This window comes from Leptosomus discolor, chromosome 15 (genome assembly GCF_034619465.1).
Source record: "Leptosomus discolor isolate bLepDis1 chromosome 15, bLepDis1.hap2, whole genome shotgun sequence".
Taxonomy (NCBI): domain Eukaryota; kingdom Metazoa; phylum Chordata; class Aves; order Leptosomiformes; family Leptosomidae; genus Leptosomus; species Leptosomus discolor.
This window is the reverse complement of record NC_141405.1, coordinates 2,019,166-2,036,088: the sequence shown is the minus strand read 5'-3', so window position 1 is coordinate 2,036,088 and position 16,923 is coordinate 2,019,166. Positions and strand designations below refer to the sequence as shown.

The following is a 16,923-nucleotide window of genomic DNA, read 5'->3' as shown; positions in this document are numbered from 1 at the left end:
GGCTGCGGGCCGGGCTCTCCCCGGCAGGGCGGCAGCACGTCGAGGGTCGGGCGGGTTCGCCCCCACCCACCCCGGTACCCGGGCGGGTCCGCGGCCCCTCCCTCCGTCCCTCCCTCCCTCCCTCCGCCGGGGCGGTGCGGCGGGGCGCGGCTGGCGGCGGAGCCCGGCCCCGCGGCGGCGGCGAGCGGCTCCCACCCCCCCTACCACCACCACCACCCCCCCCCCCCCCCGCCCCGCCGCGCCCCCGCCGCCGCCGCCTCCGCCCCCCGCCCCGTGACTCGGCTGCCTCCCGCGGGCGGCGGCGGCGGCGGCTGCCGGGCGGTGTCGTGCGGCCCCCCGCGCCCGTGCGGGGACTATGAAGCACCATGGTGTGGTGTGACCGTGGCGTCCAGATGCTGCTGACCACGGTGGGCGCCTTCGCCGCCTTCAGCCTCATGGCCATCGCCATCGGCACCGACTACTGGCTCTACTCCAGCGCCCACATCTGCAACGGCACCAACATCACGACGGACGAGGCGCAGGGGCCGCCGCGGCGGGCGCGGGGCGACCTCACGCACTCGGGGCTCTGGAGGATTTGCTGCCTCGAAGGTACCGGGGGGGGCCGCGCCGGGGTGGGGAGGCGGGGGGGGAAGCAACTTCCCGGAGGGGACCGGCTGCGCGCCCGGGGCCGCCGGGCAGAGCCCAGCCGGAGCCGGAGCCGGAGCCGGAGCCGGAGCCGCGCCGCTGCCTCGGACACGGCCGAGGAGGAGGAGGAGGATGGCGTTACCGTGGCAACCGGCATCTCCGAGATTGCCATGGGAACCGGGCGGCGGGATGCGGAGCTTTGCCCGGGGGAGCCTCTGCCCAGGGGGGCGACCTCGCTCCGCGGCACCCCCACACCCCCGACCACCCCACGGGGGCTTCAGGGCTTTGTGGGGCTCCTGGTGGGTTCGGGGGTTTTGGGTGCTTTGGGGTGTATCTGAGCCCTGCAGGCTTCGGGGCGGGGGACCCCCGGGGCTTTGGCCTCAGGGGCTTTGGGGCTCGGGCAGGACAGCGGAAAGCCAAGTTCCTCCCCGTCTACCCTCAGATAGAGACACCGGGAACCCGGTGGAAGGTGTTGTTGCTACTGTTCAAGCGCTTCAGCGTGGACTCAGGGTTACTTAATACAGCCCGAGGGTCAGACTGAGTATATGAACAAATAAAAATGTGCGTGTTTTAGTGGCTGAGATGGGTAGCAGGACACCCCGTTCCCCGCAGAAGCCAAGCATGTGGCTCCCTCTCTGAAAATGGAGTTGTAGAGAAGGCGCGGCGGGTAACTACCGGGACAAAGAAACACATGGGTGTTTAAAGGATTTGGCGTAGCGGATCGGAAAGCCCAGCTGGGAAACAACATCTGTCAGGCGAGGGCATGGAGCTCCGGCCGTGGGAAACCAGCACATCCCCAGGAAAGGGACACGCGCCGTGCGCTGGCAGTGGGGGCCAGGGCCACGGTGGCTCTGAACCCCCTCACCTGCTGGGTCTGTTCCCTCCGCGCGATCAGCTAACAGAGCCTCGGCGCTGCTGGAGGAAAGGGAGAGCGTAGAGGAAAGCTGTTGACTTTTGCTGAGCTGCTTTGTGGCTCGTGGGGGCGGGGGTACGCTGGAGTCTTTCTTCCCACAGTAATGCACTTGGCATATCGGCTTCGGTGCACCTAATTCTATCAGCACAACTTAGCACACATGAACTTTGCAAACCTGGTTTCCTGGTTTATTCTAACTGACAGACAGCTCAGCCCAGATGAGCCCAGCTATAGTTCGGAGTGTAGGAGCTGTATTTGGAGGGTATTTTTCTCCCCAGACAAAGCTATGGCATGGTAGAAGCACCTCATCCTCATGTCTGTTCTCATCTTCTCCTTTTGCTAACCATTTAAGGCTAGGGTGTAACATAATTTTTCTCTTAAAATATCAGATTTGCTACACAGTAATAGCATACACAGAATAGCTGTAGGAGAAGAAAATATTCTTAGACAATGAAGAGAGAAAGAATTACTGAAATGTGAAGGTTCACGGGTAACAATAATGCTTGGCTTTATGACTCCTAAAGGAAATCTAACTCTCGGTATGGGCTTTTATGACACCTGGAAAAGTGAGGGCTTGCATCTGAGAGCTCCTGAGTTTGCTTGAGAGATGCTGAGCATCCTCCGCTTGAACTGAATCTTGTGATCTTCACCAAGCTTGCTCTAGTGTCTTCAGCTTCCGTTTTCCATGGAAAAGAAGTTTGTTTGCATCTTGAGGGAGTTGCAGCGCTTGCTCTGCTAGACTCGGCCTGTCGTCTCTGGGAGAAATCCCTGAGTTTCCTGAAGCTGGGATTTCTGTATGGTCCTCCAGGAGTCTCATTCACAGAAATGAAGGGCAGCTTAGGCTGAAACTGGTGGAATTTTTGCCTTGATTTCGACTGGGCTTGTGTCAGAACTTTATTATTAAAAAAAAAAAAAAAAAAAAAAAGTCAGTGAAGTCGTGAGAAATGGGCATCAGTGCAAACAGTGCCCAGTAATGCTGGCTGACCACCAGTCTCATGGCGTCACTGGGGCAGCACCTGTGCCTTCCTGAGCACATTCTGTTTGCAAGGGTATTTGCTGAAGAATTACACCCAGCCGTTGTGTACAAGTGAACCTTGAATCCTCATCAATTCAGGGGACCCATCTATCAACAGCAATTGAGCTGCTCTGCTTAAAATTCAAATGCTCATAATCAAATTACAAAGTTACAAATTTTAAAGTTGTCAAATATGTGCTAAGAATGGACAATTTGGGAAAGCTGTCATCTGTTCACAGATATGAGGAACAGAGGCTACATTCTCTCCTACATTTTCAGTATGTTCTGTCTTTGTAAGATAAAATCTATAGATACATTAACATATTCATGTTTTAAACCATATCACGGGACTTTGATTTTGACATGGAAAGGTTGCTTTGTTTCATAAAACAATAAAACGATTTCTAGAAGCTGATTTAAAACAACACCCCCTCGATTGCTTCAGAGCATCACTCCTTCAGAGTAGAGGGTCTTTTAGTAAAATCAGCATCTGAGTTGCAACACTGAGGAGATACACAGCAAGAAAATAATTTCAGTTGTAGATTTTTTTATATGTGATTAAGTGGTCTGGCTTCAAACCTATTTTTAGAACTCTTTTTGTGTTTTGCAGTAATAATTATAAAAACCTACTTAATTTATTTTAATGGTCTTAAGCAGCATTTCACTCTTATCTCAAAAAGACAAATCTCAGATGCAAACGTGCAAAAGCTGAAAATACCTTAAACAGCCTCTGAAATTGCTTTTCGACATGAATAAAGCGTTTTGCGGAGTAAATTTCAGGTCAATTGAAATTTTCCATTGAAATGCTTCTCAACTGTATCCATAAAGTGACCTGTATGCTGAATTTTGAACAATCACCCATTCAGTATCCCCGATTCCAAGATTTCAAACAAAATTGTTGAAACAGAATGGAAAAGAATAACCTTTTAATCAAATTATTAGGTGTTCCTCAATGTTTTCCTGGTTTTCTTCTTTGAGAAAACTAATTAGCATCATAATGATCACTGGAGTGATACAGTTTAGGGAACCAGCATATTATCTTTGTTGGGAGCTGCAGTTGTCTTGGGGATGAAATCATGTTTCAGTACTAGTAGTTGATACTACAATGGAGCTTAGTCACTCAAGAAGCAGCGTTAATGATACATCAGTCAAACTCTTGTCTGTATAATCTCAATTTTGTTCTTTTAGCATGTTTGTCAAAGGTGGAGGTAGGAGGCTCATTGAGTGGATTTTTAAATAATAGCAGTATTTCTGCATGGATTTTCAAAACTTATATCCAAGGTAGTTGCCTTAGGTAGGAAACTGTTTAAAATAGTTCTTGGTATGGATGTGCGTGTAGCAGAAGTGGATGCGATTCGACTGAGCCTCTGCAGCAAAATGGCCCAGGGGCTCCCTGGCAAAGCTGGGTTTTGGTTTTCTGGGGCCACAGCAGCTACGATAACTGCAGTTTTGACAGCTGAAGTTAAACTGTCACTGGAGAAAGAAGTTTCTGACGAAGCCCCTGTGCAGCCATCCACACCTGAAATCTGCACCCCAGCCCGCAGATTAGTAACAAGAGCAAATCGGCCCCATTTCAAGTGGCTGCTGTTATGTCCCATATCCACGCTCGAGCTGTGGCAGTTGTCACAAGCTGTGGGTCCCTGTCAAGATGGTGCAGAGCAGAGTCTTGCAAACACAGCAAATGCTGCGTCTTATGAATAATCATTTCGTGGTCAGGCTAACCTGAGAAAGAGAGATTAAACCACCATAATTTTCCAGCAGTCCCTATTCCTATGGTAAATGTGCAGCACAACTATGTAAGCCTTGCACAGTCTGACTCACAAGGAGGATCTGCTATTAAAATACTTGCCTAGAAAGAAAAAAAAAGATTTTTAAAAACACCACTTCATCCACTGAAACTGCTTATCTTGGTGAACAATCGTGCTGAAGTTAATAGGACAGCTCACAATAGAGAGCTCTGCAGGCTCTGTGACATCAAGATACGAAATCAAGTAATGTACTTGTAATTTAAATTTATTCAAATAGTATTTTATTAAACACTTCAGCATATGAATTTCTTTGAACCCATTGTGTCTACTGCTTTTAGTATTCCCTGTTTGCCATTTACTTTTCAAGTGGTGCAATTGGTTATTTAATTCACGTGGAACCATGTGTCTTTCCTGACTGGGTGGTTGGAACATGTGTAACTGGAAGGAAGGAACGAGTAAATCATTTAGGACTTGAAAACTTGCACAAACACGTATTTGCACAATTATTTGCGAGTCTTCCGGTCTGGATGAATGCGCACAAACATGGGGACTGCGGCACGCGCATGCGCTGCTTCCATGGATACTCTTGAAAACAAAATAAAAATGCTTATACAAATGTTTGAGGCAAGCAAATAAAGGAAGGCTGCCATCCATCAATACTGCAAATTCGTGGCTCATCCAGAAAGAATGGATATTCTTTAGTATTCTCAAAGCAGTGCTATGAAGGCCTAGCACCACCACGATTTATAATAAACTAAAAACAATGCAGACTTTATATTCAAATGCTCTTGCCAAAGTTTTATTTGTCAAAGAGCAAATGTTATTTCACTTTAATGTCAGACATGACCTGCCTTAGAGGTTCTGTCCACAGGCATGTTAAAAGAGGGTTGGTCTTCTCAGTCTTTACAAGCAAGAGAGCTCTCACACTATGAAAGAAGGTAGCTGCAAATGGAGAATACACAAATGGGAGTCTCTGCTATGAAAAACTTTTGCTGTGTATGCCATAGCCTGTTTCTAGGACAATATATATGTGTTTTGAACATGCATTATAGATCCTGAAGAGTGAACTTTCATCTGTGACCTCTTTCAGATCAAATGTAAACACATTTTCTGAGATTCAGCCCATTCTTTCTTTCCATACATTGTGCTCAGGCCATCTCTGTTGCCTTGGTAAGACATCTGTTGAGAAAGTACCTGTGCTACACTCTGTTTTTAAAAGCAATTCTTAGAGCTCCAACATCACCTTTGCAACAGTGTTTGAAGCAGTGCAGTTTTGCCAGCAATTGATGGAGTGATTTTTGACAGCCTTTTTAGGTTAATTTTTTTCAAGAGCATTCAATTTGCTAGAGAGAGTTTCTGAATTTGGAGCAATCTTTAGGGATGCAGAGTTCAATCTCTTCGAAATATTGTCCATCGTATAACATATTTTAAAATACTGGGATATTTTGTACTGGAGGGACTGTCAGCAGAAGATGGGTTAAGGCATTATCTATTGTCTTCTCAAATTAAAAAAAAAAAAAGCATGGATCTCCTAAATGCACCTCTTTGAACATCTGTAACAGAGGGACTCAAATGACTGTCTTGATGGAACAAAACATCCATTCTTCCTGAGACGCTCTGTGAAACAGGGATCTGAAGCTAATTGACTGAATATATGTCGCTTTAATGAATTAATTTGCTTTCTTGAACTCGATCTACTATATAGCCAGTAGGGAGCTATCAGGCTACATGAAGGTTTTGGTTTTTTTCTCCATAGCTCTCAGCATGTCAGATATCCCAACGCAAAACTTAGAACCCAAAGACTTTTCTGTGCATTAGCGATCCTCCCCAAAGGCTGTAAACCAATAAAAGCACATTTGTAATCCAGCTGTAAAGCTTCTTCATCTGTGTAAGATGTAATGGGGATAATACTAATCTTACCTAGGTTTTAGAAATGTTTTGTGAAGAGTCAAGGAAGCGTTGGCTTATACAAATGGGATACCCATGGCTGTGTTGTGCTGTAGTTACTTTTTTATTCTGTATATAGTTATACTGCGTATTGTAGGTGGTTGGCAGATGGCATTTGTGGTAGTATCTGTCAGAGCCATAGCAAGTAATCTGCGGGTTCGTGGAGACCTTTGCAATGCAATGTAATGTAGTCTTTGGGTGTCTTCCAGTAGCCATTACCTTTAACTGACCTTCAACATTCAAGGCCAGGTTGGACGGGGCTTTGAGCAACCTGGTCTAGTGGAAGGTGTCCCTGCCTGTGGCGGGGAGGTTGGAACTGGACGATCTTTAAGGTCCTTCCAACCCAAACCATTCTGTGGTTCTATGATTCTGCCAGGGGCTTTTATTACTCTTTTTAGATACCGGCAGGAGCTTGTAGCCGTTGCACCTGGTCAGGGCTCACCCCGCCTTCTGGAAGCTCTACTAAACCTCACCAGTGTAAACTGGTTAAACAGGCAAATACGACCAAGTATTTTTTTGTTCCTGTGAAATTTCAACACAGTAATTATTTCTCTGGTGGATCCTGTCCCATTTGTTGGGTCACTCTGTGTTACTTCTTCCCAGATTGTGCCGTCTAACTTGTAGATTTGGTCAGAGTCTTGCCAGGTGTGAAACACATGAACCTCCATAAAAAGCTGGGGGAGAAGGTGGGTGTATCTGATATCTCCATTCTCTAGCCTTGTGTATCTTTACAGAAACAGAAAAAAAAATAGGAGGGGAGGCCAGTGCTTTCATCTCATTTTTAATTCTTTTGAGGAGGTAGGAGTACTTAGTACTGAGTGTTATTTATACCTCTCAGCACCCAGGTATTTAGTTGGTGTCTGTGTGATTTGTGTGTCAAAAAGCTGAGCAGTAATTTCTGTATCCCCAAACTGGAAATGGAGAGGGAGGAGGAGGACAGATGGGCTTGTGGGTCTGGGCTTTCGCTGGGTTTCCTGCCTGATTTAGGTCCAGTTACTTTATCTTTCTGCCCCTGACTAGGAGGGGTAACTGTGCTTCCTTCCCACTCACTGTCCCCTCATACTAATAATAAAAGGGAAAAGAAGGTGTGGAGAAACTGAGACACGGCGATAGGGCTGCCCAGCTCAGGGAAGGTGCATGAACACTACTTTAACGGTTTGAAGCATTTTGCTTGCAACTTATGTTTTATACATGCAATATTTTGTGTTTAAGCATGTCTTCCTTGAGGGACAGGATTAAGCCTGATTCTCCACCTACGTAAATTTAACTGCTTTCTAGGAAGGCAGTGGAATTATGCCAATATGAAACCAATAGAAGAGAAGGGATAGTAGATCTGTCCCTTCAATTGGGCCTTTTCCTGCTGGTCCTTCTTTTCTGAGCCAAGACTCACCTCAGAAAATAAATCATACTATTGAACGGAAAACCTGGTCCTGCTTCCAAACATTACTTTGTGCTTATCTTCATTTTAAATTTCTGTTTACTGGTATTTCTTATGTCGCAGACTTATGGTTCAGCATCCAAATTCTTACCAACAGATGGCAAGGCAGGATGCACAGGAGTAGTAAAATAAACAGGATAAATGCACAACTGCCCATATGTCTGAGAGGCTGATACACATTTATGACTTCAGAACAAAAGGATGTTTTCAGTAGACAGCTCCAGTGCTGTGCAGGGCTTCTCACTGTTTTCTGCCTTGCCCTAAAGTCTCTCACTTCTTCAGCATATTTTGCTCAGCTAAATTACAATATATTTTGTCCTCTCCCTTCTTTCAACGGATAGTTGTTTCCTTTCTTTGTCTCCACTCCAAAAGTACATCAGTTCATTTTATCTTCAAAATTTTAGAGTGGAAGGTGGCTCTGTCCTGGGCTTCGACTCTCATTTTTTCTTTCAGAGTGGCTGTTCGGCTGTTTTGAGGGGCACACAGAGGTTCTGGGGACCACAGCAACATTTGAGATTGTGACTTTCTCTATATTGGGATTTATTATAATATTAATGATAAGCAGCCTCTCTAATATCTCAAAATAGCAAGCCTCAGGGCAAGCTGCCTGCAGGATGGATAGTTCAGCCTAGACAGACTTTACAGAATCACAGCTAGATTTCCCTTCAAATCTGGGGGCATTTTTGCCAGTTGTTGCATGCTGTGGGTCAAATGCAGGGAAAGTGTTGAAGCAGTTCCTCATTTAGCCTGGCAGATAGTCCAGCCCCTCTTTCTTCTCCTTCTTGTGGCATCCTGTCGTCTTAACATCTTTGTTCTCGTTGCTTTTTGCCTCTCCATTCTGGAATGTTATAACTTTCCTTCTCCTAAAAAGATACCTTCTAAATTAGCTTTTCAATGTCAGAACAAGAGTCTTTCTTTAAAAAACTGGTAGACACTGACCAAGGTAAAAATTTAGGATTGTAAATTTCTCTTCTTAACTCTCGAGCATCTCTGTACCCGCCTGTCAATGAAAAATGTATAATCATACACTTATCAAAAGGTATGAGGTTTGGGTTCACTTTTCCCTACCTGTTTTACTTTGTTTCCCTCGTATTTATCCAGGCTCCTGCTTACTTTACAAATAGCACTGTAAGATCTTCTTCAATAGAATTGAGTCATTTTTTGTCAAACCTTGTATGTGAAGGAATGCTAGATTATAAATATGCAGTAAGGATACGAAGACACGAACAAGGGAGAGTGCGTTATGGAATTACAGTATTTCCTGTGCAAATTGCCAGGTCCTGATATGAGTTAACCTCTTTTATTGTTCTTTTTCAAGCATTCCGCCTTTTAATTGCTGTTTTGGAATTGTGCCACTTAGTTATGCCCTTTGAATGCTTCTCACTGAGCCAGTCCCATTAGCTTGATAATGCCAAATATTTCAATGATATTCACAAGCAACAAGCGTCCCCTGTTCGAGTGGGAGAGGTACCCAGTTCAGTGAGGAATTACCACCCTTGTTTAGCTGCCAGGGTTTTTTTTCAGATTTAGTTAATAGCCATTTTTAAGTCACTGCCAATTCTGTACCAGAGGTTTCAGATCAGTTTTCTCCCATTTATACGTTTTTAAAAAAGCAATTTTGTCTAGAATGTGGATGACGGAATATTTTCTGCTGTCCAAATATATAGCATTCAATAATGTTAGGATTGTTATTGTGTCTTACTTGCATCCCAGAGGCACAGTTTATCTTTTGTTGCTGCAAGGCATTAAAAAAGAACCTTGACATGTCACAATTATGACTTGAAATAGGATCTTGCCAGAGGTACATTGCCTAAATATAATCAAATCTAAAATGTAACTTATTGCATATACCTATCTTAGAGCTATGCATACCTATGTCATGGCTCTGTGAACATCAATGATGGCTATTAGCAAGACACTGGATAATTCTGTTGTAAGAATTGCCATGCTGTTGGGGTTTTTTTAAAGCTCAGCCCCCAGCTTTCAGCTGCCCACAAGCAAATGAAATAGCAAACTCTTAACGCTGCAAGACCTTGTGACTATTTAGACTGAGTTTTCAAAGGTAGCCAGATACAAAAGTTAGTGTTATTCCTTTGTATATGACTCACTGATGGCAATAGTGGGTTTTAATCATCTTTGTCCAGTGGATCTTCTAAACACAGGTAAACCAGAGCAATGCTCCTTTACATACCTGCATACATTTTAATGCAAAATTGGTAGAGTTTGTTTCTTTATGTGTTAGTTTGTTTTTAGCAAGCTGATGAAACAGCAAGTTGCGTTGTGTTGCATCACATTTTGATCCACATGGACCATGACATATAGGGTCGAAGCCCTCAGACTCACTGGACAGAGCTCTCTAGCTTGAGCCAGTGGAGTAAATAGCCCAAAATAGATTGTTATTGTCCAGATGGGCCTCTGCTGATGTTGGTTAGGTGTTTGTTGGCAACTGTGAACTGCCAAAACTTCAGGAACTGGGTTTCCAGTGTGAGTTGCAGAGGAAGAGCCCCAGACTCCATCTGTTTCCTCCCAAATTTAATGTCCCCTGGTCCCACTCTGCCACCTGACATGCACCCAGCTGACAGTGGTTTATTCTGTACAATTAGAGCTCAGCAACATCGTTATACTATTTCCATTGGGTTTTGTTAGGGGAACTGTTGGAAGATGTCAGGATCAAGCAGAGCTATCCTAGACACAATGAAATGTTAATTAATAAATCAGGGAGCTAAATAACAGTTTGGAAATGGCTTCTTAAAGCTAGAGTTGCTAGCCCTAACCAGTTGGATGCTTATCCTCATCCTCCTGCTGGCAGGCAGCAGAGCGTCAGTTATTTGCATATTTGCATATTTGTATATTGCAGCAATTCTGGGTTCACCAGCGTGCTCTTTGCAGACAGACCAGCCTCTTCCAGACGGACCGGTAGGACACAGACGGCCCCAGTCCAAAAGCCCCTTTACGTTTATGCATGCGCTGAACCCAAGCCAATAGACCTGGCAAGAGGCTGAGTTTCTTGGCTCAGGCTTCACACTGCTTGGATCTGCCCACCCTGCGTTTGGATCAGAGCTGGTCCACATCCCCCCAGCTCAGCCCGCTGTGAAAACACATTTTTGTCTGTCGACAAAAGATGCTCCGAGATGATGAGTAGTCTTTTCAAAGACTCTGGTTTATGAACCCTAACCGTATTTCCAGTGAAGGTTTGTCTTTGAAGCTTACATTGCGTTGGAAGTCAACAGGATTTAATTTTTTAAGTTGCTTAGGTGTTTCCAAAAATATTTATCCAAGACTATGCCACTCTCTGCTAACCACGAGATTAAACATCCTGTGGTTCTTCTCCATAGACTGCAGGTTTGCTTCAGAGGTCGGTAAGCGTTTCTCCTTTGCTCTGCACGTTTTGCTGTACTCTTACTCTTGCCTTGAGCACTGTCAAATACAGATGGTTTTGGAGATGCTTTGGGATCCTTAAAGATGCAAGACTTGAAATAAAACCTGTAGTATTTAGAAGTAATGCTAGGGCTGTATTCACAGTATCACTTCTAATTATAGCCATTCAAACAATTCATTTGCAATGTCCCGCTACAGTAGTGCTTATTAAAATAGAATCCTCTTTATAGTTTGGTAGCAAATTAAGAGGGGAAAAACATAGCTATCCCATTCCATCCAATGTCTTTGAAAGAGGTTTACCCTCCTAACTTGCTTTCTAGGGATATTCCCTGGTTTTTACTTGTACTCCTGGTCTGATTTTTAATGACTCGCTTTGTGTCTCTCGGTAGCCAATTCCCAGTGACCTTTTTCCTCATTTTATTTTAATTTTGTTATATAAATGGCAGCGTTCTAACTGGAGACAGTCTTTGGACACAGCAGAAAAACCCCATAGAGAAGGGAAAACAGGCCAGAAATTTTCCACCTGAATTCTAGGTCTTATCCAGGGCTTTGGCTGCACAAAGAGCCAACACACTCGACTTTGCAGGATCAGGGGGGCACTCACACGCAGAAGCTGGACGAAGGGCAAGTGGTTCAGGATCAGGGCCAGACCTGGGCAGCCAGGACCTCGCCGTCAGCATCTCTGGGCTTCAGCACTGGATGCAGCTACTCCCACAGGTTATCCCTTTTTCTGGCATGACTGCGCTGCTGTGGGAGGGCTGAGCAAGTGGTTGCAGCTGGCCAGAATATGGGTACACAGTTCCTAATACCGATTTTATAGCATTAATGTGCACCTGTTTTGGTGGCCAACTGGCACCATGTTCAGCCTAAAATGTGTGTGTAAGCCCTGTATTGGAAGAGGCATAAGAATTAGCGTGTATCAAACATGTCATTAGACACGTGCCTGGTAGACATAATGTAGGATAATGAATATGATCACAAGAATAAATTAATAACTGAAAATATTTTTTCATACGTATGCACACTTAAAACAGGATAAGAACTAAGTGACACTTGTGTCACCAGTTTATAATTAAAATGCAGTGCTTGAATGAAAATGTAAGCTTCAATTAGCCAGCACGACCCTGCTTCCGGCTTTACTTCCCACTGAAAAGCAACGATAACAAGCTCACATTTATTATCAGAGTTTTTCCTGGAGCTGTGCACTGAAACATGCTCACATCTGAGCCCTTTCACTGAAGACATTTTTTCGCTTCAGCAGTTTGGCATGCCATACAAAGGCTCTCTGATTTTTAGTGATGTTCACCTCCTCTTACATAAAAATGTTTTCTGTGCATATTATTTGGTTTTAGTTAAAGTCCAGGTGCACGGGTTACTGAAGAACCAAAGGGATGGCTCATCACATAGCACAATGGGTAATTATTGCTGAGCTTCACTGTATTGCACAGACAAATCCTTTCTTGGAGCTCAGCATTGTAGCTGTGAGAGAGAGAAAATACCTACGATCTAGCCCAAAGTCCTACGAGGGTAAGAATAGGTCCTCTGATACATGCTTTGCCTATTTAATTTTTAACCATCTCAAGGGACAGACCTTCACAATTTTGTTTAGAGATACTATTTTGCATTTTAATTTCACCAGTGGGAAGTTAATACATATATAAATTATGAGGTCTCATGTGTTCCCGTTTTCATCCCAAGAGTCTTTCTAGTTAGGCTTTTTGTAAAATGGTTAAATAAAAGAAAAAGCAATTCTGGAATTGTGTGTGCTGGGTGGGGACTTGCCTATGCCAACTTGCAGGAAGGTTAGTGCTGTGCTATGTCTTGGCTCCTGCCCATCTATGCCATTTGGGTACCTGGCTCAGCGCTCCATGTGGGGGACAATGCCATCCACTTGAGATCCAGACCCTTGGGGTGCCTTTTGAGAGCTGCTGACAGCAATGGTGCCCTCCCAGACACTGATCTTGCCAAGGCCAACAGGATAGGAACCTTTTAGTCTAGGACTCATTCAATCTGAAGGTGTCTGTCATGCCTTGAGGATGTGCAGTAGGTAGTCGGTTGGGCATTTTTGCGCCCTTCAAATTGGTCCATGTGCAGACAAGGCTACAGGAGTCGGAGTCCAAAATAAGAAGGCTGGGGAATGCCCTTCTCAACCAGTGCTTAGGACAGCTGGTGAAAGGGATGCAAACCCTAACCAGCCTCAACATGTCAACACAGAGCAGTTGAGCCTCAGAAAGTGTACTTAGGGAAAATGTCCTCTCTGACGGAGGTGGGACCAAATGTCCACATGGATATTTTTTGCAATGCCCCCTCCAATATTTTAAGCAATTTCTACGGGCAGAATTCTTGTAATGTAGGAGTGGATGTCAAGCCAGGATATCTCAACTCAGAATAGATATGTGCTCTTAGCTTTGGGTCAGGCACTGATGTGTGGTGTGGTTAGAGCCCCCAGGGACTCTTCAAGTTGTAAAAACTACAAACCTTCTGGTTTTTTTGCTGGTGCTATTCACATGGGACAGAGTGACCTCTCCAGAAAGCCTTTCCAACAGCAGTAGCAATCTTTCTCAATAGCGTTTAATAACTACCCATGGAGAAAATTACACTCTATTTAAAAGGCCAGAAAAATCATCTTCAGTTTAACTCTGCTGACTTTGGTAGAATTACACCAAAAATGAGTTTTGTCTGATATCCTTTCCCATACTAATGTTCAGTAGCTGGGCTGAAAAAGCCTTTTGAAGGCAGATTAAACAAGTGCAAATGGTGAAATATTCTTTTAATTTTCCTTTGCACATGTTGTTTTAGGTGTAGCTTGGAACACTGCCCTTACGAGAGGCATCACTTTAAATATTTATGCAGCATCAATATGTAGCCACCTTCATATGTTTTTAATGATCTATTCCTTTCTAAATTAACCATTAGGTAACCCTGTTCTATGGAGTTCCGTATATTGCACTGCCTTTATGCTACCCTTGGATTTTTATTTATTTATTTTGCTGTGGAACAATGAAGATGTCAAGACAAGGCCCAGAGGCACCGTGGAAATCAAATTCTTGAAGCTCCACTGCTGTTGCCATGGTGGACATGCACTCAATAGCACACTGTGCTGCTCTGCCAGCCAAGGGATTAAAACCCCAGCTCTGCTGCTGGGCCATGTCACTTCACCGCTGTTCCGATGGGGGTTCTTCACTTCCATAATTGTAGTTCCCAGGATCAGGGGGAAAAGATATTGAAGTAAACCCAAGGAAAGAGGGAAAGCGCTGTGAAGGGCCAGGAGGCAATATCTCCTTTCTGAGGTTCTCCCCGGGAACTGCAGCTGTGTCTGGCAAGTTTCTGGATTTTCCAGAGGTTTTTCTCTTTCATCTTCTCATTTTGTGTTAGTTAGTAAGATGCTAGAGTACACCGAGGTGAATAGGGCAAAGCCCAACACTATCAAATGAGTCAAAGACCTTTGCTATTTCCTCAGCCCTGATTCAGGCTGAAAACCTACAGATAAGTAAAAGTGTTGGCACAAGCCATGGGTTTTTATAATGGTGGGATTTATTTTATTATATCGCATTATCATAGCAAAATGATTTCTGCAAAAGCTGCCGGTGACTTGTTTTCATCCTGGTTTCCCTCTCTCCTAAGGGGACTGTAGGAGATGGCTGCACCCAGAGATCAGGGCTACATAACGAAAAAGTTAGCAGAGCCTCAGCATGTTGACAGATGGCACGCATGTCCCAGGTTTGGTAGGATTATTCCCCTAACAAGAAAAAGAGACATCAGAGCTTGTCGTATGCCCTGTTATACTGAAAGCAAGAGTGAAATATTCCTGCACGCTGCTTCGCAAAGAAGAGTTGCACCCTTTAGACTGAAATCCAGCCTCTCCTTCTCTTGCCTGCTGAAGGGACCTTATCCTGTACTTGTTTTGTAAGTAAGAACTTCGGTTAAGTCAGTAGAGATTTTGTCTGAGGACAGTGGGCTCAACGAAATACTGAAATGCAACGTCCCTGAGCTGCAGTGTGTTGGAGAAAGAGATTGAGTCACAAGCAATCCCCGTCCAGCGACGGAGCTCGGTTCCTGCTGTACACATTGCTGAATCAGTCCAAGTAAGGATGTCACCGTCTCTTCTGCTGGCATATAAGGTACTTTGTAAAAAGCACAGGGGTATTTTCTTATCTTCCCTCCTATGAACTGACTGTGGTATGATTTGGCTCCAGTAGTGACTTGGTTTGCTCAGTTTCTAAATGTACTGGTAAAGGGACATTGTTTGCTGCAAACAAAAGCCATCTGGGCTTGGCATTCCCGACATGTGCCTCAGTAAAAGAAGCCAGGCAGCACCGAAATACAATGAACTGCTCTCTTCCACTGCGGGAAAGGCAAGGTATGGCCAGGCTTAAATTATGCAGTTAATTGCAGCTCTTCTTTGGGCTGCACAGCCAATTTTTTCTCAGTGTTTGCTGCAAATATGTTTAAATTCTCTCTGTTTTGGAGGCAAGTAGTCAATGCATCTGAAGTGCATACTTGACATATGCTTCTTTTCACATGCTGTCCTCCATTCGTTTCATGTAGCAGATGCTCAGTTTACCACTTTAAATGTATTCTTATTTACTAGAAATTATCTTAGAAAATAGCTGTTTGGAACTAAACATTCCCAGCCCTTCTTCTGGATGCTGGGAGCTCCTTTTTGCAGCTGTCCTGTGTGGCTGCATGCAGATGTTGACAGGTTAATTTGCATTTGAAGAGCTGGATGCAGTGAGCTAAGCAAGGGTTTTTCTTCCCTGCCTCTGAAGGCAGTCACTTAAACACTCCTTGCCAAATTTAGCCCTGATGCTACTCTTCTTAATTAACTAGAGCAAGGTCCAAGCTGGCCCATTGTTAGCTGCCCATTTATTCCAGGGTTTCATTAAGCCCCCTGACCATGTAAAAGAAAGGCACTTATTCTGAAAATTGATTGTACATCAGTGAAATGCAAGGAGAGTCCAAATTCACAGCAAGGCGGTATGTACGAGCTGGTGTATCTGATTTCCACTATACTGTCCTGTTGCCAGAAACTGCAGGTCCAACCCTTCCAGCTGACGTTTCTGGTTCACCTGGCTGCTGCGTACTACTGGAGTCAGAAACGTTTTGGTAAAAAGGAAATCGTGCTAGCAAGAAAAATGTGCAGCTTGCACGGCTTGATCCCCCTTCCTGGAGATTACCTGTTGTTGTTGTTGTTGGGGGGGCTTTTTCCCCTTAACATGAGATTGCATCAAGACTTCCAGTGCAAAGACCCAAATTTAGACGTCAGTCCCTCCCATTAATAAAGAAAAAGGCAGAAGTCTTGATCCACAACCATGCTGTCAGCCTCTAGAAACTGTTGCTCCTGGTCTTTCATGTGATCCATCCACATTGACTCAAAGCACGATCTAGCAGAGACGAGAAACTTTCATGCTGTAGCAGGGAGAAAAGCTAAAATTCAAAGAGCTGTAGCCGTTTCACGATCAAGGCCCGTACACTTTGCTTCCTCTTAATTTTCTTTTATTTCCTTTAGATGTTACAAAACTGTCAAGGAAAGCTACATCCAGCAGGTATTAGAGCACTGAACTGAACCTGCAGAAACATGGCAAGGCGTAATTAAGGTTGTCTTTTTTTTTCTCACCTTCATTTCACTGCACTTCTGTGCTTCCCTGCCATGTCCCTGCCCTGATCAGCTGTGGGCAGATGCCAGTCTCACTTCTCCCCCATAATCTGGATTTCAGCAATTTCCCAGTTTCCTCATGCTGGTCTAACACACTCAGCTGCAGCTGAGTTTGCTGTGCCTCCCCCTGCTCAAGGCTGCCATGGGGACAAAGTTGCCCATCTTTGGGGAACATTGGCAGTTTTGATGTCTACACGTAGGCAT

The 16,923-nt window shown here is 44.6% G+C and overlaps 1 protein-coding gene across 1 annotated transcript in view; it reads left to right on the top strand.

Annotated features, from left to right (window-relative positions):
- Positions 1-365: 365 nt before the first annotated feature.
- The window catches only part of CACNG4 (calcium voltage-gated channel auxiliary subunit gamma 4), a 40,078-nt gene continuing 23,520 nt past the window's right edge, over positions 366-16,923 (top strand). The window contains exon 1 of the mRNA XM_086473717.1: positions 366-588. Within this exon, the coding sequence (XP_086329843.1) occupies positions 366-588 (223 nt within the window). The remainder of the gene's footprint in view (positions 589-16,923) is intronic.